Source organism: Camellia sinensis, chromosome 4, assembly GCF_055761805.1.
Source record: "Camellia sinensis isolate YWXY chromosome 4, ASM5576180v1, whole genome shotgun sequence".
Taxonomy (NCBI): Eukaryota; Viridiplantae; Streptophyta; class Magnoliopsida; order Ericales; family Theaceae; genus Camellia; species Camellia sinensis.
In genome coordinates this window covers 177,363,684-177,390,646 of record NC_138964.1, presented here as the reverse complement: position 1 = coordinate 177,390,646, position 26,963 = coordinate 177,363,684, and the positions used below count along the sequence as shown (strand labels likewise).

At 37.4% G+C, this 26,963-nt stretch overlaps 1 protein-coding gene across 1 annotated transcript; it reads right to left on the bottom strand.

Annotated features, from left to right (window-relative positions):
- Positions 1–1,134: 1,134 nt before the first annotated feature.
- On the bottom strand, positions 1,135–22,908 carry LOC114291145 (Phospholipid/glycerol acyltransferase family protein). The gene is made up of 5 exons (XM_028235199.2): positions 22,481–22,908; positions 20,519–20,646; positions 5,803–5,888; positions 3,191–3,328; positions 1,135–1,658 (listed from the first exon to the last, which is right to left on the bottom strand). Exons 1-5 carry the CDS (start codon positions 22,696–22,698, stop codon positions 1,371–1,373), a joined length of 858 nt encoding a protein of 285 aa, XP_028091000.2. The 5' UTR covers positions 22,699–22,908; the 3' UTR covers positions 1,135–1,370.
- Between the last annotated feature and the right edge of the window lie 4,055 nt (positions 22,909–26,963).

The window sequence follows — 26,963 nt, the reverse complement described above, 5'->3', positions numbered from 1 at the left end:
TAGTTCGGCCTGTGATGGTCCATCACGGGTCCCGTTTTGATAATCTAAACCGTTCAATGTAAAAACTCGTCTAGTTATATATGCTTGTAAAAAATCATATTGATTGGATATCGCTAACTACATGATTAAATCGGTTTTGTATAAAAAATAGATGGTGTTATAGTTAACGGCTAACAAAAAACTAATCCGATCAGATAGCTATCAATATTCGATTAATGTAATTTTTTACAAGTATATAATACTCAACGAGTTCTACACATTGCACTGTTCTAATTAGAAAAACGAGACTTGTGATGGCCCCCACGGGCTGAACAGCACCGTCCAATTCAATGCCCGAAAAGGAGGCAAGCTTCTCCTATAAACTATTGTGCCCACCATACTGCCTACTCTGCCTAAGCTTCTCCTATACACTAATTTATATAATTTTTTAATTCACATTTTTTCGTAAAAATTCAAGAAGTTATCCCAAACAACCATATTTTTTTCCTCAACTTTTTAGTCCAAAAATTCAAAAAATACACTTATTTAAAACACCTCAAACAACCCCAAATTGTAAATTTCCACAAAGTCTGAATTTTCGACGGCACTGAAATTGACGGATACTGATCTGTTGGGCAAGTAGATCACTAAGACTAATTGTAAATTTCCACAAAGTCCGAATCGACGGCACTGAAATTGGCAGATACTGAACTATGTCATCCTCAAGCCGCTGAAGTATATCATTCAAGCGGCAAAAATCATCATGCTGCTATTGAATCTCTTCCCGTAAAAAGTCATTGGCAGTACATTTTTATCTCTATCAAGACAGTATTCATCTTTAAGCTTACAAATTTCATCCTCTAGCCAGTAATATATATTTCCCTCGTAATTTTGAATTGCTACTTCTAACTCAAGATAACCAATTGACATGATTAACAACTCGGCATAATCAACAACAGTACATCACATGGGAGACTCATCGGATCAGACATGGCAAAAAATGTTTACCTCATAACAAAGTAAAAACACTTACCATGAAGCCTGTCAAAATCGCCGCAAGACATACAAAAGTTTGGTATTCGGGTCGCTACAAGGCCTTAAATCATGTTTAAGTTAAGCATTGCGCAATGTAATTCCAGCTTCACATGGTATCCCTTTTGTGAATTTTAACCTTCCACATTAGAATCGCCATTTCGAGCAATTTCAATGAATAAATCAGATACAAAACAAACTCTATTGAAGAAAACATTTTATTGTTTCCCAACAGGGAAAAAATAAAAATATAATTAAAATTCTCAATGCTATCAAAATTTTAATAAGGTTAAATGGCATTATCTTTGCTGCTGGCAATCCTTCAAAACAGACATTCCTGGGCCAAAGAGTTTCAAATTTCAACCCTTCGATTTCAGAAACATTTTACCAAAACTTCGTAAGTTCTCCATAACCATCCAGATTTGCTTTGATATGCTGCTATAGAGACATTTTTGTGCCGCCTCATTCAGTCCCAAAGTGCTTGGCCATCCAGAACTTGAAGAACACAAATCCTTAGACATGGACACTGCATTCTCTCTCAATTTCGGAAGGTCAAATTCTATCGGGTCACCAACTATTATGTTTATGTTCTTATTAAATAAAGGCAAAGGGGCCCTTCTTCCAAATAAATAATCTTCGGGCATCACCTGAAAATTAATGAAAGAGAGTGAAAGTTAGAAGAGCCAAAATAAATAAAAGGGCCACAAAGATCAGATCAGAGAAAAACAGTTGCTTCCTCACCCATTTTCCAATTTGATATGGGACCTAAGATAGGTCATTTATAAATTGTCAACCATTTAATAATATTATCCTACAAAATCTTATGATAATAGGGTAACAATTTGCTACTCACACACAAAGGAGACTTGTGTATCTAAGTATAAATGTGTACATATTTATGACTGGGGGGGCACTGAGGCAATGAAAACAGACCCTAATCCAAACCTTAATTCAAGTTGAAGGTTAGCATCCAATTCAATCTCCTATGGTTAATAGTATACCGGTGAGATGACTTGGCAGAATTAATACCTAATCAACCCACCCCATTGCAATCCCCAGTCAAAAGTCTTCAAATTGGAAATAACTAGCCCCAGCCTGTGGGACATTCAAATATTCACTGGTCACTTGATTTTTTAAGAAGGGCTGTAAAGCAACTAACATGAAATGAGGCTCTATATATCAACAGAAGGCTTTGAAAGTAAGCAACAATGGCCAATATTAGCAGCAAGTACTAGTTAAATTGTATCAACATATGAAGCATGGATATGGGTACGGATGCTGGTACCAGTACACCGATATTGCAAAACTGAATAAAAAAAAAAAAAGGATATAGGTACAGCCGGGATATTGTTGGAGCATGTGTGAACGTAGAGTCTTACATCAAATAAAGAATAAAACAGATGGGTCTTAATATACATTAGACGGACTCTTCACTTATAGGCTTAAGCTTTTAAATGGGTATGAGTTCCAAACAATGTATGTTGGGCCTTGGTGTGGCTTGTGTGGATTTTGGAGTTTCTCCCCGATGGATTGGGCCAGTACTACTGTGCACTTGTGGGCCCCCTTATCCTCCAACAGGTATGTCCACAAAATATATTTTCATAATTTGTAGTAGAACATGATATTTATTTTATTGTAACAGATACCCAAAGTGAAAAGAAAACAAAAGCTGTATATATATTATCAACAAAAGAAAACAACCCAAACAGCTCTAAGTAATCCAATTTGGGGAACAATGTCCATGCAATGCTGATGTATAAATGGATCTATGATGATGTCTTACAATGTGATTGAAGAAAAGAACAAAAGAGCAAAAACGGTACATCAGGCTAGAATAATGAAGTTGAAAAGGAAAAATATTATGAGCAAGAATAACAAAAAATGTAAAAGGATCGCATCTTGTTTGAACAGGACCAGCAATGCTATGACGTTGTTGTTCAAAATGCAGAGGAAAGTGCAGAGATCAATGGCCAATGTACCTGATTCCAATTTGTCTTGTACACATAAGGGGAAGAAGAAGAAAAAGAATAGCAATACCCAACATTTAAAACCGACAACAACACCACCTACAACTCCAATAATTTTAACAATGCTATCTCTCATGCATTCAAAAGAGATCAAATGCTAACACTGTTTCAAGAAATACCTGGCACATTCATGAAATTACAATGAGTGTTACCTCTTGAAAACCATGATGGACAATGGGCAAAACTATGGGGGTTACAGGAGCCCGAGCAATGAGACTTGCAGTCCCCCACTTTAATCTTCTAATTGGTTCATTTCGTTGAGACACTTTTCCCTCTGGAAATGTATGCAACTGCTCATTTCAGAAAAAAGAATTTCATCAGAACTTCAAGTGCTGTTTTTGTATACACAGAAAAAATGCAAGCAATTTATAGCACAAAGAAAAAGTTAAAGACCAGCACAAATCTATGACAACAGTGGGATTCAAAGCTGATCATCTGATCTAGAAGATTTTAGGAGATGCAATTACTTACTTCACTACCTTGCATTCACTGCAGTTCTTGTGTTAATAGATGCACCAAGAATGCTTTAGATTAAGTTTATATCATCTAAAATTATCACTCAAGCAAGTTATGATAACCAAGCCAATAGAAAATAAGAACAAATCAAAATTTCAGCTTAGGATGTCCTGCAGAAAATTACTCTGGCCAAGCAATTATGTGCTGAAATTTAGTCCAACTACAATTGCAAGAACATGACAAACTTTATATGTGCCAGAGGTATGTAAATAGTCAGCAGAATCTAGCATAGGCCCAAGTAAGATTAGATAGAAAGAAGAGAAGGCAAGTCAGAAGAGGAAAGTTAGGAAAATGAACAAAATAGAAAGAAAGACTTCATTGAGATTGTAGTACAGGCTTCCACAAACCAGGGACCAATAAATTAGTTTGGTAGACAAGATGTTTGAGTGTTTAGACAAATCAGGAAAAAAGTAGAGAACCAGGAGAGGAAGAAAGAGAAGTGTAATATCTAGACAAGATGAGGAAAATGGCAGCCATTATCAGATTGATTTCAGTCTCTAAAATACTTCAAAAAAAATCCCATAATACAAATCTTTGTAAGAAAACCAAAAATGCTAGCCACCGATTCCCTTGTGAGTATCACAAACTATTTGATATACATGCTATATTTAACATGTGACAACTTAAGTGGATATGGAAAACTAGAAGGCTAATGTTTAAGAAGCATAAACATGGACATGCTGATGCAACAATTTTCAAAAAATACAGGGACATGTGGAGGACACACACAAAGTATATAGTTATATATTTATTTATATGAATATATCATTCAAAGATTATAAAAAAAATGCAATCTAATCATTCCTATACATTAAGATAACGAACCCTTTTATTATAGTTAGTTTCATGTCCATCAAAACAATCGACATGTGTGTCCCCCAAGTGTACCAAAAAATGTCTGGATTTAAAAAATAATAATTAAAAACACACATTTGGATGAGTGTCCCCCACATGTCAAGAGGCGTTTGACAAGTGTCCGTGTCAACATGCCACCTTTCCTTAGCTACATTTGTAGGTATTGTTCATAGTGCCTAGAACCTTGTGATTTTACCCTTTTGCAACCCTAACAAACTCTTAAAACTAAATTGAAACACTAAACTTAAAAAAAAGGAGACAGCAAGGGCAAAGATAAAGGTGTCCGAACCCATGTTACCTGAAATGTTTTGATACTTGAAACAAGATCAGGAGCATAATAAGCCACATTCTCTAAAATGCGGTACGATATAAATAGACTTGTTTAGATTACACTATTACAATTTAAGGTACTTCTAGAGCAATTACCTTTAAACAAATAGACATCCAATAAAATGTTGCTTTTCATTTTAAAATTAATCATGTAACAACACATTTTTGTGAGCATTATGGCCCATTATTTACGTTCTGTCATACCAAAACTCCACTCTCCTTAGATTTAAATTTGTTATATTTGATTTGGTTTTCCTCCCAAGATAACTTTTAAGTTTTATATTAGAAATTTTTTGGGATTGCTCTCAAACAAAAGTTTATCATGTTTGGGAACATGCATTCCAAAATGTAAATTGTTAGGGTGTTAGTGTTTTCTAATAACACTGGTTCGAATATAACCACCAATTCCAAGCATTTCTTTAATCAAAGACAAACATCACAACTAATTAGTGACTCCTTAGTGTGAGGATTATAAAATCTGTAACCTTAGCTTTCAACAATGTGGCCCACAAATTCTCTTTTGAGATGGAACATGAACATAAGCAATGAAACCAAAGACTCTAAAATGATTACCTTCAGCTTCCACCTAATCCAAGATTCAAAAGGAAGTTTACGAGGACTAAAACACATTAATTGCCATGCAATATAAATGGTATGATCCTAGAATGAAAAAAAAATAACTCTAATTCTGTTTCAACATTCTTAAAGCAGAAGCAATTTCCATAAATATGCCACCAGTAGTCATGCCAACCTGCCAATTGAATTAGGCCACCCCCTACGCCAAGTACCCTAGCCTATGTTTCAAAAAGAGGATCCAATTCAGCCAATATTGGCCCAGAAATCAACAAAATCAAGACTAGGAAAATCCGATGGACAATTAACAATATGAGTTCTGTAAAGAAAATTTCCAAAGCCAGTAACCATCACATACCTGCACCTATGACAACATACTAATTGACCATACTTAGAAGGGTGCAACAACAGAGATTTCCCAGAATCTTGTAATAATAATAATAAAAAGCAGGCCAACTGAAGTATAAAGCCAAAACTATTGAGGAAATACCCATTCTCCATCACTTAAGCGATCAAGAGCTTCGCTCATGTGTTCCTGATAAATTCCACCACCCCTTGTTATAGGTATGCATTTCCCTGCGAATTTTCTCTTTTAGAAATGAGCCTAAAAATCCATAATAATTTTTGCAAGCATAAGGAAAACAACAAAAAAAGTGATGATCAATGAACTTGTACTAGGTTCAACATAATGAGTAGAGAGCTTGTACAACATTTTATAAATTTTTAAACTCCAAGAGTTGTTTCCAAAAATGATGGCCCTTTTAAAATATTATATATATATACAAACTGAAGGCAGAGAAGAGGTATTCAACTAAGTTACTGGCATGGGACAGAATATCTTATTGCAACTTTTTCATGGCAATATATAGCAATAACATTGTCACATTCGATGTATGCTGATGACTCCAAGAAACAGGTATTGTCATCATCACATTCTCAGCTCATTCACACTCATTTCCAATGTTAAAACAGACAATTCTCAATGAAATATGACAACTACATGAAATCTTTCAAGTTTCTATTGCAATATATTTACCATCTGGGCATTATAAGTTTAAATGGAGGCATAGTTTGTTAACTCTCCCGTCATGATGGTGTGTGTGCACTTGTGTGCATGCACGTGTGTCTATGCATTTCAGAAGTATCAACAATTACAACATAAGCGAACATAAATAGCTGTGGATGGTGGGTGCTGAGTTGGTCGGATGAGTCTGGGTCTGGGAATACAAGGGGCATTGAGATGGCAGGAGAGGGAGGTGGAGGTGCTAGGTGGCCTTTGTTGTGCGCAGCGGAGGCTCTGATACAAACTTGTTGTACGGAGAGTCTCGGGAAAACTCAACCACACCAAGATAGTTGATGATTTAGAATATGAATTAGAAAAATCATAAAAATTATACAAATTCAAGAGAAAGAAACAAATCTCACAATACCAAGATTTACGTGGTTCGACCTAAGCTTATGTCCATGGACAATCACAAAGAAAAGGATTCACTAAAGAAAGAGAACAATATTCCGAAGAGCTACAACGGTGACAAAGGAAACTCTCACAAAGCTCACCAAATCCAAATAAAGTTCTCTTACCAAACTCAACATCCTCTCTAATTCAAGTCTCACGAAACCATAAGTTTCAACCAAAAGACACTAACAGACAAATCTCACTTGGAGAGACCAAATAAGGATCCACCAAAGAGGATCATCAAGTGACCAAAGGCAACACACAGAACAAAGTTCTACCAAAGACCCGAAGGCCTTCCAAACCAAATTCCCGACAAATGGCAGTGGAGAAATTTTTTGCTCTTTTTAGGGAGAGTGAAGGTGAGGGTTAAGGATGGCTATTTATAACCCCAACATATTCATGAAGGTCCCTTATATAGGGTGGCCAAACCATGGTAGCCAACTCACCTCTGAGCACACAAGCAACTCATCCTATTTGCCTCAACAAGATAAAGGTATGTCAATTATCTCTGTGTCCTAGGAAACTTTGGGGTCTATATCAAGGGAACTATAGAAGTAGGTACGATACCTTAGGAGTTGCATGAAGAAGGGGCTCTAGTGTAAGGTATAATATGTTCTTTGCGATTTCACATGTCTTGGTCAAAGTCTCTCTCTCTAAGACTAGTCAAGGTGGAGCTACACTGAAAGGGTGACCCAAGGAGCCTTGACAATCCCTTTCTAGCCTCCAAACCACATATCTTTTAATGATCCCCAATAGAGACTCTGATGCCCTACTTCCAGCCTAGTTGACCATGGTTGTACTAAAACAAATTTAATGAAGAAGAAGTTCATTGAAGAATGGGGAATGAAAAATAGTAGAGTCACGACCCAACAGAGGATCCCTTGGCCGAGTGTCAAGGTGCGCCCATCCAAGGGTCAACACCTTGATGCCACACTCATTTGTGCCCTTTGGAGAGCCAAAAACATGTCCAGGAAGTTGTTGGTGCAAGTAGAAGCCAAGGCCCAAGGCATGGTGCAAGACGGCCCAAGGCATGCCATGAAGCAGCCCAAGGCACAGCAAGTCGCAGCAGGCCAAAGACTTGCTTGCCCAACAACAACTTTTGAAGTGTCAAATGTAGTCTTTTTGCTTTGTAAATTTTTATGTAAATACCTTAGTATTAAAGGTGTTTTGGATCCAAGTATTGTAATTTTTCTCTTTTTTTAGAATTTTTAAAAATCCATTATGACTCCTCAAACATAGTGGATGTTTCCTCTTGCCAACTAAGAAATGCCTTAACAAGCTATATTAAGGAGAGGGTACCCAAGTGTTGAACCAAACCACTTGTGCCTTTAAAGTACCCCAACCTAGCCACTGGTAAGGCAACTTTTGTAGCACTTTTGGTGCATTGTTCAACTATTGTAATGCCTTCTTGTGATCAATGAAAAGTTCATTTCACCTGCTGGAAATTTGTGTTAATGTATATAATAAGATAGTGGCATGTATATAATATGATAGTGGTGTTGGTGGTAGATAGTAGCATGTATATAATATGATAGTGGTGTTGGTGGTAGATAGTGGCATGTATATAATATGATAGTGGTAGATAGTGGTAATATATAATATGTAAGTGGCATATAATGGGTTATAATGATGTTTGTAATATCTCCTATATAAGGAGTGTCATTTGGTCTTGTAAGATAAGAAGAAGTTTTGAATATAACAGAAATATATTCCTTCTTCCTCATATTTTCGGAGTTCTTCTTCCTCATATTTTCTAAGTTGGTATCAGAGCAACAAAAAACACAGCAGCCCTAAAACCGTCATAGCCATGTCGGAAGTCACGTCCGAAACCACTTCAACCCCTGCCGCTGCCATTCCGGTGAAAACGTCCAACTCTCACTCTGTCCAAATCACCACCATCCGCCTAAATGGTGATAATTTTCTCCGCTGGTCACAATCTGTCCGGATGTATATCCGTGGGCAAGGAAAGATCGGTTACATCACTGGTGACAAGAAGGCTCCTGCTGTTAATGATCCGTTGTTCGACAGTTGGGACGCTGAAAACTCCATGGTTATGACATGGTTGGTCAATTCCATGGAGGAGGATATAAACTCTAATTACATGTGCTATGCTACTGCACAAGAATTGTGGGATAATGTTAGTCAGATGTATTCTGACCTAGGAAATCAATCTCAAGTTTTCGAATTAACTTTAAAGTTGGGAGAGATTCGTCAAGGAGATGATTCCGTCACCAAATATTTCAATTCGTTGAAAAGGTTGTGGCAGGATCTTGACATCTTCAACACATACGAATGGAAATCGGTTGACGACTGCAACCACCACAAGAAAACTGTGGAAGACAGCCGTATTTACAAGTTTCTTGCCGGCCTCAACATTGAGTTCGATGAAGTGCGAGGAAGAATTATTGGCAGACCTCCTCTCCCATCCATTGGCGAAGTATTTGCCGAAGTCAGAAGGGAAGAGAGCCGAAGGAGCGTCATGCTTAAGAAAAAAGGTACTGGTGAATCAATTGAAATTTCTGCTTTAATTAGCGATGCTGCGGCCAACAAGGCTGCAAATTACCAGCGCAGGTTTGATGATAAGCCACGGGTCTGGTGTGATTTTTGCAACAAGCCTCGCCATACACGCGAAACGTGTTGGAAGATCCATGGCAAACCTGTCAACTGGAAAAGCAGCAAACAAGGAGAGAAGAATCGTGGCTTTCCTACCGCTAATGAAGCCGATTCAGGTCCCTTCAACAAAGAGCAGATTGATCAACTCTTAAAGCTGATAAAATCCAACTTCTCATCCGGTACTCCTAGTGTTTTGTTGGCACAAACAGGTAGAAATCCTAAAGCCTTCTCTTGCCTAAACTTCTCTCCGTGGATCATAGATTCCGGTGCCTCCGATCACATGACTAGTTTTTCCCATTTATTTAGTACCTATTTCCCTTGTTCTAGTCATGACAAAATCAGAATAGCCGATGGTAGTTTTTCACCTATTGCAGGAAAAGGATTTATTAAACTAACTGAGAAAATTAATCTCAATGCTGTTCTTCACGTCCCCAACTTAGCCTGTAACCTTTTGTCTGTCAGTAAACTATCTAAGGATTCTAATTGTCGTGTTACATTTTTTGAATCCCATTGTGAATTTCAGGACCAGAACTCGGGGATGATGATTGGGCGTGCTAGGATGCTTGAAGGTCTTTACTACTTTGATGAAGTACCTGTTAGTAATAAAAAAGCTCAGAGCTTTAACAGTACTAGTTCAATCTCTGTTCGAGAAAAAATAATGCTATGGCACTATAGGCTAGGACATCCTAGTTTTCTTTATCTGAAACATTTATTTCCAGAGTTATTTAAAGGGATTGATTGTTCTTCTTTTCATTGTGAAAGTTGCATTTTTACAAAATTTCGTCGCTCTACTTATTTGCCAAAACCTTACCAGGCTTCCAAACCTTTTTATTTGATTCATAGTGATGTTTGGGGCCCTTCTAAAATCACTACTCTTTCTGGTAAAAGATGGTTTGTTACATTTATTGATGACCATACCCGCTTATGTTGAATTTATTTGATGAATAAAAAATCTGACGTGAAAAATTTATTCACAAATTTTTACAATATGATTGAAAACCAATTTCAAACCAAAATTGGTATTTTACATTCTGATAATGGAACAGAATATTTCAATGAGCAGTTGGGTGAGTTTTTGAAAAAAAATGAGATTTTTCATCAATCTACATGTCGGGATACCCCTCAACAAAATGGCATTGCAGAACGAAAAAATAAACATCTACTTGAAGTAGCACGTGCTATAATGTTTTACATGCATGTTCCTAAATATTTATGGGGTGAAGCAATTTTAACAGCCTCTTATTTGATAAACAGGATGCCCACAAAGGTGTTAACATACAAAACACCTTTTGATTGTCTCAAAACTTTTTTTCCTGACACGAGGTTGTTTTCTGATTTACCCGCCAAAGTTTTTGGATGTACTGCCTATGTTCATGTTCCCAGTCAATTTCGTTCAAAACTTGACCCCCGTGCTATAAAATGTGTTTTTTTGGGTTATTCCTCAAACAAAAAGGGGTATAAGTGTTTCGATCCTCAAACCAAGAAATTTCATGTGAGTATGGATGTGTCATTTGTGGAAACAAAATCCTATTTCCCCAACACTTCTCTTCAGGGGGAGACAAGTGGAGTAGAAGACCGTTTTTGGGATATTTCTATCGCGCTCCCCAATGTCATTTATCCTACACAAAAACCACATCTGTCTGATAATGATCACTTAGGAGAACCAAGTTCTATGGTGCCTAGTCAAGAAGATTCTTGTTTAGGGGGAGAAGTACTACAAAATGATCTAAATTCTGAGCTTCAGGTTTATACTAGGAAGCGATTTCATCTGAGGAATAATGACCCGAATGTCCATCCTAATGACCCGAATGTCCACCCGAGTTCTGGCATCGAAATTTTAGGTAACCCTATTCCTTTTATTTCCGACCTTGATGTTCCTATAGCAATTAGGAAAGGTGTCCGAAATTGCATTAAACATCCTATTGCAAATTACCTCTCCTATCAAAGACTGTCTAAAAATCATAGAGCTTTCACATCTAGGATTTCACACTTGTTTGTTCCAAGGAATATACAGGAAGCATTGGATGATCCGAATTGGAAATTAGCAGTCATGGAGGAGATGAATGCTTTAAGGAGAAGTGGTACTTGGGAGATAGTTGATCTACCCAAAAACAAGAAAACAGTTAGGTGTAAATGGGTGTTTACGATAAAATGTAACGCAGATGGAAGCGTTGAGAGATACAAGGCGAGACTGGTGGCTAAAGGCTTCACTCAAACTTATGGGATCGACTATCAGGAGACGTTTGCTCCTGTTGCTAAAATAAATTCCATCAGAGTACTGTTATCTCTTGCAGTAAATTCAAATTGGCCTCTACATCAACTTGACATTAAAAATGCATTTCTCAATGGTGATCTTGAAGAGGAGGTGTTCATAAGCCTACCGCCGGGATTTGAGCAGAGACTTGGAAGCGACAGAGTATGCAGATTGAACAAGTCATTATACGGACTCAAACAATCACCAAGAGCGTGGTTTGAACGCTTTGGGAAGGCAGTTATCAGTTGTGGCTTCTCGCAGAGTCAAGCAGATCACACAATATTTTATAAACATTCAAAAAACAGTAAAATTGCAATTTTGATTGTTTATGTTGATGACATCATTTTAACTGGTAATGATGAAGCAGAGTTAGCAGCCCTCAAAGAGAAACTCGCAAAAGAATTTCACATTAAGGATCTGGGAGCCCTCAAGTATTTCCTCGGAATGGAATTTGCAAGATCCAAGGAAGGTATATTCGTTAATCAGAGAAAATATGTTCTTGATCTCCTTGGAGAAACAGGTATGCTTGGTTGTAAGATGGTGGAGACTCCGATCGAGCCTAACTTGAAGTTACAAGCTGCTAAGGCTGAAGAAGTCAAAGAGAGGGAACAATATCAGCGACTTGTAGGGAAATTGATTTACTTGTCTCATACGCGGCCTGATATTGCCTTTGCAGTCAGCATGGTAAGTCAGTTCATGCACTCACCAGGGGCAGAGCACTTTGAGGCCGTTTATAAGATCTTAAGATATTTGAAAGGAACTCCAGGGAGAGGCTTACTGTTCAAGAAACATGGACATCTTCAAGTTGAAGTATACACAGATGCAGACTGGGCAGGAAGTGTTACAGACAGGAGATCAACATCCGGATACTGCTCCTTTGTAGGTGGGAACCTAGTTACATGGCGGAGTAAAAAACAGAATGTGGTAGCTAGAAGTAGTGCAGAAGCAGAGTTCAGAGCTGTTGCCCATGGAATCTGTGAAGTAATGTGGATTAAAAGAATTCTTGAAGAATTAAAGCTTTCTCACCCGACACCTATGAAGGTCTATTGTGACAACAAAGCAGCTATATCTATAGCTCATAATCCAGTTCTACATGATCGCACAAAACATATAGAAGTGGATAAACATTTCATCAAGGAGAAAATCAATGCTGGCATAATCTGTATGACCTACCTTCCAACAGGTGAACAATTAGCTGATGTGCTAACGAAGGGACTACACAAGAAGCAATTTGATAAGCTGACTAGCAAGCTGGCTATGGAAGATATCTTCAAACCAGCTTGAGGGGGAGTGCTGGAAATTTGTGTTAATGTATATAATAAGATAGTGGCATGTATATAATATGATAATGGTGTTGGTTGTAGATAGTGGCATGTATATAATATGATAGTGGTGTTGGTGGTAGATAGTGACATGTATATAATATGATAGTGGTAGATAGTGATAATATATAATATGTAAGTGGCATATAATGGGTTATAATGATGTTTGTAATATCTCCTATATAAGGAGTGTCATTTGGTCTTGTAAGATAAGAAGAAGTTTTGAATATAACAGAAATATATTCCTTCTTCCTCATATTTTCGGAGTTCTTCTTCCTCCTCATATTTTCTAAGTTCACCTTTAAATTGTGCAAAGCTTTTCAATTGTTGCTTGCTTTAATTTTAGCTTGTTGCTTGCTATTTTGTGGTGCTCATCAACTTAACTAATATTACGTTTGCTTGTCTTTGTAAACCTTTTGAGCTTTATTGGCGGGCTAGTGAAGAGAGTTAACTAGCGCCACACACACTTGCATATCTTTGTCAAGGCTTCCGCATTGCCGGTGTGTGACAGTTGGTATCAGAGCCCAATCTATTTGGCTTTCTCTATTATTGGCTTTCTAAATGGATGTTTTTGGCAACCGTCAACCCACGCAAAGGGAGAGAATTGAGCTCTTGGAGCAGCGTATGGACAATATGGAGACCATGGCAGCTTCATTGGCCAACCTTGAGCAACCGGTTCATGATCTTGAGCAAACTCATGGCCTTACTCAAGGGCAAGATTGGGAGGATGTTGTCATTGAACTCAAGTTAGAGATTGAAGATCTTAGTGGCCGGATTGGTGTTTTTACCCGTGCCTTGGGCAACACACCTGGTGGTGGCATGGAATTCCCTAGGGTGCGTGTGCCCGAGCCCCGTGCCTACGGTGGAGCCCGAGATGCCAAGGAGTTAGACAACTTTCTCTTTGATATGGAACAATATTTCAAAGCTGTAAAAGCAGATGCTGAGGAGACAAGGATTCTATGGCCACAATGTATTTGTCCGGTGATGCCAAGCTGTGGTGGCGGACTAAACATGATGAGATGCAACGCGGCTTATGCACAATTGAGACTTGAGAGCAACTTAAGCTCCAATTCTTTCCAAAAAATGTGGAGTATAATGCCCGGTGTGCTTTGCGGGATCTCAAGCACACCGGCACTATAAGAGATTATGTGAAACAATTCTCTAGGCTTATGCTAGACATCAAAGACATGTCAGAGAAAGACAAGCTCTTCTTCTTTCTTGAGGGATTAAAGCCATGGGCCAGAGTTGAACTTCAAAGGCAAAGAGTACAACATTTAGCCCAGGCACAAGCGGCAGCTGAGTGCCTTACGGACTACGCCAAACCTAAGCAGCGGGATAGTAGTTCCCCACGCAAGAGTAGGGGAGGTGGAAAGTCCCAAGGCTATGGCAAAACCTAATAGTGGGGGAGCCAACACTTCTACATCCAAAACCCATTCGGGTGGAGGACAATGGCAACAGAAGAGCTATGGTGACAAGGCAAAAGCCCCTCAACAATTCTCTACAAGCAAAGCAAAAGGCCCTATCTCTTGTTTTTCATGCAATGGGCCACACCGGTTATCTGAATGTCCACAAAAGCGTGCCTTGAATGCTCTAGCAACTGTGTCTGACCATGTCTCTCAACCAAGTGATGATGATAGTGAGGAAGAAGACGTGCAGTCTAGGTGAAGTGGCAAGGGTTCTAAGGCAACTGGCTCTAGAGTGGGAGCCTTTCATATGATGAATACCATGGAGAAGAAGGCTTCTACAGGAAGGCCTAAGAAGAATGCCAAGAGTGGCAAAGTGGGCAAACATTCAGATCCTGAACAACTTGTGGAGCTCAAAGATGAAGGCAAAGGGAAGAAACCCATGCATGGTGGGGAATCATCAAGTAAGTTGAACAAGAGCAAGTGATCCAACAAAGGTTTGATGCTTGTGGATGTAAAACTCAATGGGAAGCCCCTCCGTGCTTTGATTGACACAGGGTCCACCCACAATTTTGTTGTGGGGACCGAAGTTAAAAGATTTGGGCTATCTTTAGAGAAGGATGGCAGTCGCATCAAGGCAATTAACTCGGCAGCGCAGCCTATCTATAGGGTTGCAAAATTTGTTCATTTGAAGGTCAGCACTTGGGAAGGAAGAGTAGATTTCACTGCAGTACCCATGGATGACTTCCAAGCCATCCTTGGGTTAGATTTCTTGAGAAACACAAAACGGCAGTCATGCCTTATTCTAATAGTATGTGTGTCATGGGGGATAAGCTATGTCTCATTCCTGCTATGGTCACCAGCAACAGTGACCGGTTTGTCTCAACTATGCAACTCGAGAGGGGTGTTAGGCATGATGAGCAAACTTGGGTTGCCGCATTGAAGTTGAATGAAGCTCTCGAATCTACTCTTGTCCTAGCTACAATCAAGAAAGTCCCAAGGCAATTTACAGATGTTATGCCTGAATAGTTGCCTAAGGAGTTGCCTCCATACTGAGGTGTGGATCATGCTATCGAATTGGTGCCAGGGGCTAAGCCACCAGCTCGTGCACCATATAGAATGGCTATTCCCGAGTTGAATGAGTTAAGGAAGCAGCTTACAGAATTGTTGGAAGCAAGCTTCATTAGGCCATCTAAGGCCCCATTCGGTGCACCTGTCTTTTTCCAAAAGAAGCATGATCGTAGTCTTCGCTTATGTGTGGATTATCAGGCACTCAACAAGCTAACCATCAAGAACAAGTATCCCCTTCCTCTAATTACAAATTCATTTGATGAATTGAGCAAAGCGAGGTATTTTACAAAGCTAGATCTTCGATCGGGGTACTATCAAGTAAGAATTGCCGAGGGAAACGAGCCTAAAACCACATGCGTTACTCGCTATAGTTCCTATGAGTTCTTAGTCATGCCATTTGGCTTGACCAATGTCCCAGCAACATTTTGCACCATGATGAATGAAGCTTTCCAAGAGTACTTAGACCAATTCGTGGTAGTATACTTTGACGACATTGTAATTTATAGCTCCACTTTAGAAGAGCACGTGAAACATCTCAGAAAAGCATGGTTCAAGTTAAGGGAGCACAAGCTTTATGTCAAGCTAGAGAAGTGTTCTTTCGCCCAAGAGAGGATTAAGTTCCTAGGGCACATTGTTGAGCATGGATGTATCAAAATGGACCAAGAGAAGGTCAAGGCTATTCAAGAGTGGCAGCCACCCGCTAATGTCTCGGAGTTGCAGTAATTTCTTGGGTTAGCTAATTATTATTGCAAGTTTGTTGAAGGCTACTCAAGACTAGCTTCCCCATTGACAGAGTTGCTAAAGAAAGGCAAGTCATATGTTTGGACAGAAGAGTGCCAACAAGCCTTTCAAGCCTTGAAAGAAGCTATGTCAAAAGACCTTGTTTTTGCTCTACCTGACTTAGGTAAAGCTTTTGAGATACAAACTGATGCATCTGATTTTGCTTTGGGTGGTGTTCTTTTGCAGGATGGTCACCCAATTGCCTATGAGAGTAGGAAGCTCAATGATGTTGAGCAGAGATATCCAGCTCATGAGAAAGAGTTGCTTGCAGTAGTGCATTGTCTGAGGACTTGGAGGCATTACATCTTGGGCTCACGGTTGTTGTAAAAACTGACAACACGGCGGTTAGAAATTTCTTAACACAGCCCAAGCTAAGCGCACGACAAGCACGGTGGCAAGAGAAGCTGGCAGAGTTTGATTTTGCCTTAGAATACAAGGTTGGTGCCACCAACCATGTTGATGCGCTAAATAGGAAGGCGGAGCTTGCTATGTGCCATCATATATGTTCACTTACTTCCATTTCAACCAGCATCAAGGAGAAAATCAAGGCTCATCTAGACAAAGATGCTATGGCAGAGAATCTTATGAACCTTGTAAAAATGGGCAAGACTCGCCAATTTTGGGTGCAAGATGGACTTCTAATGACAGCAAGCAACCGCATCTTTGTACCCAGGGCTGGTGATTTGAAAAAGACACTTCCTAGGGAGTGCCATGATACACTTTGGGTAGGACATCCCGGTAGGAGCGAACATTGGCCTTGGTGAAACAACGATATTATTGGCCCCAAATGCATGATGATGTATAAGAATATGTCCGCACTTGTCTCACTTGCCAGCAAGACAAGGTTGAGCATAAGAAGAAATCAAGCTTGCTTGAACCTTTGCTTGTGCCAAAATGTCCGTGGGAAAGTGCATCACTTGACTTCATCACTTGACTGCCTAAAGTGGGAGACATCGGGACTATCTTGACTATTGTGGACCGATTCTCCAAGTATGCCAGCTTTGTAACTGCCCCAAAGTATGTTTCAACGGAGGAGACTGCCCAACTCTTCTTCAAACACATTGTTAAATATTGGGGTGTGTCTAAAAGTATTGTTAGTGACTGGGATTTGCGTTTCGTTGGCAACTTCTGGACGGAGTTATTCAAGCTTCTTAGGTCACAACTTAATACTTCATCAAGCTACCATCCAGAGACGGATGGGCAAACTGAACGCTTCAACTATATGCTCAAGGAGTATTTGCACCACTTTGTCAATGCTAATCAACGAAATTGGGTTCAACTTCTTGATGTAGCACAGTTATGCTTCAACTCTCAAAAGAGTAGCTCTACGGGCAAGAGTGCTTTTAAGATAGTGAATGGACAGCAACCACTATTGCCCCACACAGTGAATGGACCATATGAAGGAAAGTCACCCAGGGCTTACCAATTTGCTAAGGAATGGAAGAGAAACCATGACATTACCCATGCCTATCTTGAAAAAGCAGAAAGTAAAATGAAGAAATGGGCTGATGAAAAGAGGAGGCTACTTGAGTTTAGAGTTGGGGATCAAGTTCTTGTCAAACTCAACCCCAAGCAATGCAAGTTCATGAGGGGAAGAGACAAAAGGCTAGTGCGTAAGTATGAGAAACCGATAACCATTCTGAACAGAATTGGCAAGTGTGCTTACAAGATAGATGCTCCATCTTGGCTGAAAGTGCATCTGGTTTTCCATGTGAGTTATTTGAAGCCTTACTATCCAGATAAGGAACATACAACCCGAAATGAGCTGAAACGCCAAACCATCACAGCCAAAGCAGGAAAAAGGTCTGTTCAATCTATCTTAGCCGATTGGGTGAAAATGGTTTCCAAAAAGAAACAAAGGCAATACTTGGTGAAATGGAAAGGCCTTGGAGATGAAGAAATCAGCTGGGAACGGGAGGCAAACTTGTCAACTTTTCAAGACAAGATTGATGCTTATTGGCAAAGTCGTCGAGGGCGTCAACCGTTCAAGTGGGGGAGACTGTCAAAGTGCGCCCATCCAAGGGTCAACACCTTGATGCCTCACTCATTTGTGTCCTTTGGAGAGCCAAAAATATGTCTAGGAAGTTGTTGGTGCAAGTGCAAGCCAAGGCCCAAGGCCCAAGGCCCAAGGCATGGTGCAAGACAACCCAAGGCACGCCATGAAGTAGTCCAAGCCACAGTAGGCCAAAGACTTGCCTGCCTAGCAGCAACTTTAGGCCAACTTTTGGAGTGTCAAATGTAGTCTTTTTGCCTTGTAAATTTTTATGTAAGTACCTTAGTATTAAAGGTGTTTTGGGTCCAAGTATTGTAATTTTTTCTCTTTTTGTAGAATTTTTAAAAATTCATTATGACTCCTCAAACATATGGATGTTTCCTCTTGCCAACTAGGAAATAGCTTAAAAAGCTATATTAAAGAGGGGGTACCCAAGTGTTGAACCAAACCATTTGTGCCTTTAAAGTGCTCCAACCTAGCCATTGGTAAGGCAACTTTTGTAGCACTTTTGGCGCATTGTTCAACTATTGTAATGCCTTCTTTTATTAATGAAAAGTTCATTTCCCCTTTAAATTGTGCAAAGCTTTTCAATTGTCACTTACTTTAATTTTAGCTTGTTGCTTGCTATTTTGTAACTTGTCTCCAATCTTGTGGCTCATCAACTTAACTAATATTGTGTTTGCTTGTCTTTGCAAGCCTTTTGAGCTTTATTAGCAGGATAGTAAAGAGAGTTAACTAGCGCCACACACACTTGTATATCTTTGTCAAGGCTTCCGCATTGCCAGTGTGTGACACCCAGCCATACTACAACTAAGTAGGGCTGAATGAGTGGAGGTGCCTCGGCCCAACCAAGCTAAGCTTGGGCCATGCTTCAAGGTGCCCTCTATTTTGGCTCATCTCGTGGTGCAATGGCTTGGAGTTAATGTGTTGAGCGCATTAACTAAGTAGACAATCATACTTGTTGATCACATGCCATCGCTTAGAGTAAGCTCAAAACCCCAATGGTTCGTCTAGGAGATGCCATTGCACCAAGATGACTTGCCACTTTGAGATGCATTATCCAAGTTCTATACTCCAAAAGAGACGTAGTACTCGCACTAGGTACATATTTGGTATGGGTACGGGTACGACCATGCACACTCGGTACAACTACATGCATATTGGGTACGCTAAATACATATCCATTTTTGGTTTTGGTTTTTGTTTTTTTTATATTGTTGGGTACACAAATGTACCATAATACATATATATTGCATCTATCTTCAAAGAAAAGAAATAAAGAATACATCCAAATCATAGAAAATTTAGAGTTCTCTTATCACAATCCAATTGAATCTCAACAAATTTGTAAATTTCTTTAATTTTTAGCTTCTCTAGTGCAATGGCATTAAACCAACTAAACCAACCTTTCTTTTTCCATTGGACTCCTGTTTGTAGGTTGAATCCTTAATAAATTTTGACATTAACTCTAGTTTGTACATTGCTTCAACTAATTTTTGCATTGTATTTTCTAATTTTATGTATCATGCACTGCTACAAATTATAAAAATACATTATTTATGGACATTCCCCTAATGTACTCTTTATCTTATTTTTTAAAGTTTTGCCTTATCATCATGCTCACACTAGCATCCATACCTATATTCGTACTTCATAGTCTAAGTTAGAGATGTCATGGCACCATGACTCTTGGCATGTAGCGTTGGCTATTTAGATAATCAGAATAGCTATAAATAAGCCATCTATCGCTTACACTAAACACAACGGGCAATATCAACATGCCCTTTATCTTACATCGTTAATCAATATCCCTTTTCAATATCCTCGATTTCTAATGAAGCAAAGTGTTCTATACTATAAAAAATTTGCATTTGTTAAGGCCTGCTTTAGATGGAGTGACGTTTCATGGGTAGAAAGGAAAAAACAGAATGTTGGTCGCAAAATAATACAAGGTTATATGACTTAAATCACAAAAATAATTGAATTCGCAAAACAGAACAAATAACAGTGAACTTTGTCACCCAAAACTATGTACATAGAACTTCCATTCAATAATTTCCCTTCACATAAAACAATGACTAAATGTACCAAAAGACTCCACAATGAACTTTTATTTATTATACAAAGCAATTGAAATTTTCAGGATCAGTTCAGAAGTTAATGACATAAACAATTATTCACAATTCGAGAAAAGTTTTAAAGTTACTAGTTGGGGATAAAAAGTACGGAAGGAACATAGCTCTCAAAAAAAAAAAAAGGTACAAAAGGAAAATAAATATTAGATAATGGCCATAATTAGCAAGAGATTACATACCAAGCCGGAAAAAATAGGACAGCACCCTATTCTTGAAGCATATGTCTTCTGCAGCGAGCACCCATCGTGCCATTTTTGCATCCATTATGGGGAAACCCTTGAATCCCCACATTACAGGGTCATCCAAACTGCACAAAATAAATAAACAAATAAAAATCAAATCAAATTTTATTGGCCCCTCATGAAGATTCATCAACTTATAATAACATTATAAAAAATTGTGAGGAACTAGTAAAAAGGTATCACAATAATTGACTGAGAAGTGAATCCCAATAACTTCTTGTTGGAAATTTTTGGTTTTATAACCTTATTTTGAGCCATCTTTGAGCCCAAATTTAACTGGGGCCCACACGTCTCTTCAGGTGGGTCCAAGTGGTAACGTGTTCCTTACCGCATGGCAAGTCACACAGTGAAGAAGGATCGTCAAAACCATTTATAAGTGACTGAGAAGTTGATATCGTTTTCAGTTTCATGAAATGAAAAATTGAAGAGTCAAATGTGGGTTACCTAGTTTTGGGTGTTGCAGGTGAAAACAATAAGAGAGCCTATATGAGTATATAAGCTTTAGGTTTATATACTTGGGTTGAGCCTCAAGGGGCACCCCAAGTTTTGTAAGGAGGGGAGTTATGGACAAAGTGGGCTTGACCCAAATCCACCATACGCGTGTGCTGTCGCCACTGTCTAGCCGGTTATGCGTCGGGTCGAGTCCTGGATTAATTTTTTGGATAAAATCCATTTGATTTTTTTTTTCAAATTCTTGCACAAAAAAAAAGATGATGAAATCCTAACAGATTAATTTAATTTTTTCTTCTCGGAACAGTGCCTCTCCAGTCGCCTCTCTTCAATTTTCGGCGGTTCTAGGTTTCACACCTGTTCGAAGGGTTTTCTGTCCTTCCAAACAGACACCGCTTGGCCTATAAATTCAGGACCCTCCAGCAGATTCATTTCATTCCATTTTTTTTCCTTTTCATTTTCCTTCTGTGCTACATTTTTCTTCATATTAGTTCATAGAGTTGTAAAACTCAGGATTGGTTGATTGTTTGTAGTGCAACTACAATCTGTGATTTTCGATCATTGTATCCTGGGAGATAGACGCCATTAATACGTAAGCACATGTGCAGCGGCAAATCTGTCTTAAGAAAAGAGTGTCACACACTCGACTTGATCATAACCTTACTGTTTTTATTTTCTGAAACAAAAACTTTCTGTAATTAAATTATTTTGTTTATTTCAATTTTTTACACAAAAAATTGTTCCAACAACTTCTAAATCAGAGATTAGCATGATTTAAAATAAATGATTTGTGTTATTAATGTCATCATCAGAATGAGCCTGTTTGTTTTAGTTGATAGTGCAATGAATAGGAGAGAGTTTCAATAATTGATTCCATGTATTTCTGGTTCCAGTGATTTAGACGATAGCTCTTTCTGAAAATTAAAAAAAAAAAAAAAAAGAGTAAAAGCAATATCCAACTCAATGTCCAAACACAGCGAATAGGGAAATCACAATCAATAAGCAGCATTTCATTTATGTTTTGCGAACAGCATTTTGCCATCCATAACATTTTATTGTGTCAAAACCCAGATCATAAGTTGCATTCAATGGAGATCAAAATTGAACCATTTCGGTTCAGTTTGGTTGAGTTTTTAAAATTTGTTTTTTTTAACAAATTTCAAAAATTAATTTGGTAAAACAGTGGAAAACAAAAATTAAAAAAATACTCATTTTTTTCATATGATCCCTTCTTCTTCTTTTTTGGGTCAAATTAGTTTCTAATTTTTTTTATTTTTTATTTTTTAAGTTCAGAAAACAAATTCTGAAAATCAACAGCAGCAAATTCTTTCCTAATTTAACGTAAAAAATTAAACATAGAAACAACACTATCAAAGTATATGTAAGCATGAATGAGAGGAATATGGTAGAAAGAAGAGGATGAGGATGAGAGGAAACTAACTGACTGACGTGGACATGTGATTGCTGAGGGTGAGGAGGGGAACGCCGGGAGGTCGGGATCGGAGAAGATGGATTAGGGTATCGGCATTGTGAACAGTTGTTGTGTTTAGAATATTCGCCACCACTTTGGCGAACGCTCCCACTGCCAAGAACGTCATCTTCCGGGGAATCCCTCCCATGTGGTTTGCTCTCGCCGCCCACTCCATCGTCCCCCTCCGCCCTCCCATGCTGCGGTTTCGTTCCTTCCTCCTCCTCCGCGTCCGCCTCCTCCTTCCGTCAGCTAATTCAGAAGACCATAGTGACGGACTTTCTTCACTTTGACCCCTCTCTCTCTCTCTGTCTCTCTTCCCGAAAACACAGCCTCAATTATTCTACCGAAAAGGCATATTACACCGAATCCTACATTTTTGCCCTCATGTGAGTTTTGATTTCTATTTGGATTTTACTTTTAATTTTAAATTTTATCTCATTAATTTTGTTTAATTAATAACTCTGTTGGGTTTTTTGAAGGGCATTTGGGATTTTTTTTTTTTATTTTATAGAAAAATATATAGAATAATAAAGAGATTGAGCTGATCATTTATAATTTTTTTTTTTCATTTTTAGAAAATACTATAGGTGTATCATATGCAAATAATAATTTGATTATCATAAATATTATAACTGAATATTTTGTGAGTCATAATTTTTATAAAAAAAAAAATTGAGATATAAGTCAAATGATTTTTAGATCATAACCAATTTTTGTCATAATCAACATTATAATGTGTTATAACTGACAACATAATAGCTCATAACTATTGGGGGTGCTCGCGACTTAATTATGGCCAGGAACATCCAATCTGCCATTCATCCACTGGATCGACGGATTAAAAAAATCAATTCACATTCGTCTGCCAAATTAGTGAATGCAGATTGGCAAATGGATGCGAATCAGTTTGGCAATTTAAACTTTTATAAATTTTGAACATAATACAGCAACTTATCAACATTATTTTTTAGATAACAACCCAACTCAACATAACCAAAAGATTATCATAAATTGTCAAATAATAATAATAAATACATATAAGAAAACCATGCATTATCAAAACCATTTCATTACTTTTTTTTAATTCAAAAACTATTTAATTTGATTTTTTTTAAATAACAAAATTAGGCCTTATATTTTTCATACAAAAATACCAAATATCAACACTTGCCATTTGATAAAAGGATTTCCAAATTGAGAACACAACAGAATATCTAAACTCTTTTTCAATTGAAAACACAAACAGAATATCTAAATAAATTGAAAACATAAAGTCTTACAAATTATTAGGGGTGCTCGAGGTTTGGCGATTTAGTTGCAACCAAATGAAATCTGTTATTTGTCCAAAGCTAGGTGTGGGGGTCGAGTAATGGGGGTAGTAAATAGGCCGAGTATATGAACTTAAGGAACTGGGATGTATGTATAGTATTCGGCTTCATCCCACATCCAAAGCATGCCATATTCAGTCAAATAGCCGAATAAGTCAAGGGCCGAGTAAAAAGCAATTTGCTACAAAGGAAGCCGAATGACGAACAGAAAGTGGGCCTAATCCCGAGGCCCAAGAGAGAAAGGTTATAAATAGAAGAATATCAGCCAGTAAAAAGTGCGTGAGAACTATTAAGCTTAACTTAGAATATAAGTAATCTTGAGGGTAAAGACTGACTTGCCCGTCGGAGTGCTAATTCCGACACCCCCGACTGGAGTGTTTATTCCTTTTCAAGTGACCAGAAGAGAATCAATAGCGTCCCCCAAGATCAGAAGAGTATTTGCAAACCACTTCCCCACACTAGGCAAATTGGAAAAAAATCAATTTACAACCGTCCACTCGTCATCACGCATCTATCCAAAATGTGATAGATCAGTTCGTTTCGGTCGGCTTGGGAGGATCAAAATATACGCTGAGCACCCCTAATAACTATGGACTCAAAAGTTGTAACTAAAGGTAGATATATTACATATAATTTTCCTTTGTACGGGTCTCCAAACTTAGCTTAAGATGAGTAAATTTATAATTTTTTCCTAACAACCAATTTGTTTGGTTTGGATTTTCAGGATTCACTTTTCAGGAAATTGAAATTTTTTTTTTTCGTATTTTTACTAAATTTTTTTAATATTCTAAGCAATTTGTTTTTTTAATTTTTAGATACACCTAACATAAATATACTTAAAATATAATATTTGTGAATTTGTTTTTAGAAATATCACTAAATACAAAAAATATTTTTAAAAAAATATGAGAATTCAGTATATTTTTTATATTTCTGTGTATTTAATGATTTTTTAAATATTTTTTTATAAATATTTTATTTTTAGCTATATCTAAGTAAGGTGAAACTAAAAAAGTAAGAAAAATTGCTTAAAATTTTTAAAATATTCACTAAAAACAAAAAAAAAACACACAAAAAAAAAAAACTCAATTTTTAAAAAATTGAATTAAGAAAATTAAAATCAAACCCACTGAATACAATTGCTACTTATAAGTTTTTTTTTTTTTTTTTTGGGCACCTAAGATTATAAATCGAAAGTCAAAATCAAACTAATTAAAATTACATGTATCAAAATGACATCAGAACTAAAATATAAGAATTAACAACATAACTTGCACCCAAAAAAATAATTTAGATAGACTCATCATAAAAAATATAGAAAGTGTTTCACTTACGCGAAGTAATAATTTAATTGGAAATCCTATCGGAGTGCATATCACATGCATCCTACTATAAAAATGTATAATTTTATTATAAAATTTCATAATATGAACCACAAAATACTTGTCATCGTCACAAATTAACATAATAAAATATTCAAAATTTTATAATTGATACAACAAAAATTTGTAACTTAATTACAATATTTTTTGTGATATTACACATTTTATAATAATTATTATAAAATTTTGTAATAAAATTACGCAATTACATTCTATAGTAAAGTGCCTATGGTATGTAAACCCTTTTAAGGGCGTACACCATAACATTTCCCTTAATTTTATGATCATTTTGTCTTGCCGGACAAGAAGATAAATACAACTTATAAACTATAATAAATAAATAAAAAAACTAGTGCGCTTTATTTACTCACCAATTGCTATATTTTAGGTATTAAATTTGACTGATTATACATATTTTATCTTTCGGCAACGTGTTTATTTTTGAAAAAAATAGTCTGACATTTCTCTTCAATTTTTAATAATGAGAAAAATTCACAATAATTTTTTTTGTAGTCTAATATTCCTTACCCATACACATATATGACACCCATTCTTTCATTCTCTCTCCTCTCTCTTTTTGCACCAAACAACTCCTCGCTCTCTCTCTCCTCTTTGTCCACAGCATTGTTCAAAGCTTCATTGAAATTGACTACGACAGAGGAATTCGCACTAGCAAGATTTATAAAGCTTTGTTGATGGAGATCGTCGATTTATATGAAGACTTCTGATAGTGCTTTATACAACAAGATTTATATGAAATAAAGCACTAATCCTCATTATTGTTCCTCCGATCACTAGTCTTCCAATGAAGATTCCTTCGTCGACAAATATCACTACCCTCGGAGGACAAATATTAAGTAGCAGAGCATTAGTAAGATTTATAAAGCATTATAGCAGATATGAAAGCAGAAACAAAATGCATCAGTTACATATCCACAAGCACAACTAGAAAATATTCATCATTTCTTCTCTCACTTTTTTCTTATTTTTCTTCATTGTCTTTATTGTTGATCTCAATAAACTAGATCTTAAAACCTACATACAACATTTAATGAAGAAATTTACATAAAAAGTTATATTCGGGAGCTGGGGACATGGATTCAGCAAAGAAGGTGTTTGATGAAATGTCAATGAAAGAATGTCTAAGGTCTCTCAAATCAATCTAGAGAATTTTCAATCCAAACCAGAGAATTTCTCTGGACAAACCCAGAGAAAATTTAGTTCAAACTAGATAATTTCTTTGGACCAATCCGGAGAAAATTCAGTTCAAACCAGAAAAAATTCAGTCCAAACTAGAGAATTTCTTTGGACCAACCCAAAGAAAGTTCAGTTCAAACCAGAGAATTTCTCTGGTCCAAATCAGAGAAATTCAATCCAATACACAAAGCAGAAACAACAATCGTTATACACAAAAGTAAAGGACAATCCCGTCAAGAAAACACAACATCTGCCTAGTCGAAGATGTGCATCTATAGATGTAAACAAAGCCAAAAAAAATTGTGAACAAAGCTGGGACCATGAATTCGTTTAGTAACTTGTTACTGTGGATCTTAGGCGGAGCTTCATCTGAAGGGTTCAACTCATTTCTTTCAATATTTAGAGACGTGCAAGATCAAGACGGCTAAGTTTATCCAGATCTAGCCAGGTAGGAAAATCATATAACACAAAATGCTCACTAAGGATTGGAATGTTGGTTGGTCCTTGTATTTTTTGAATGTTTAATTCTAATGTCATTATAAAGAGTTTTGTAG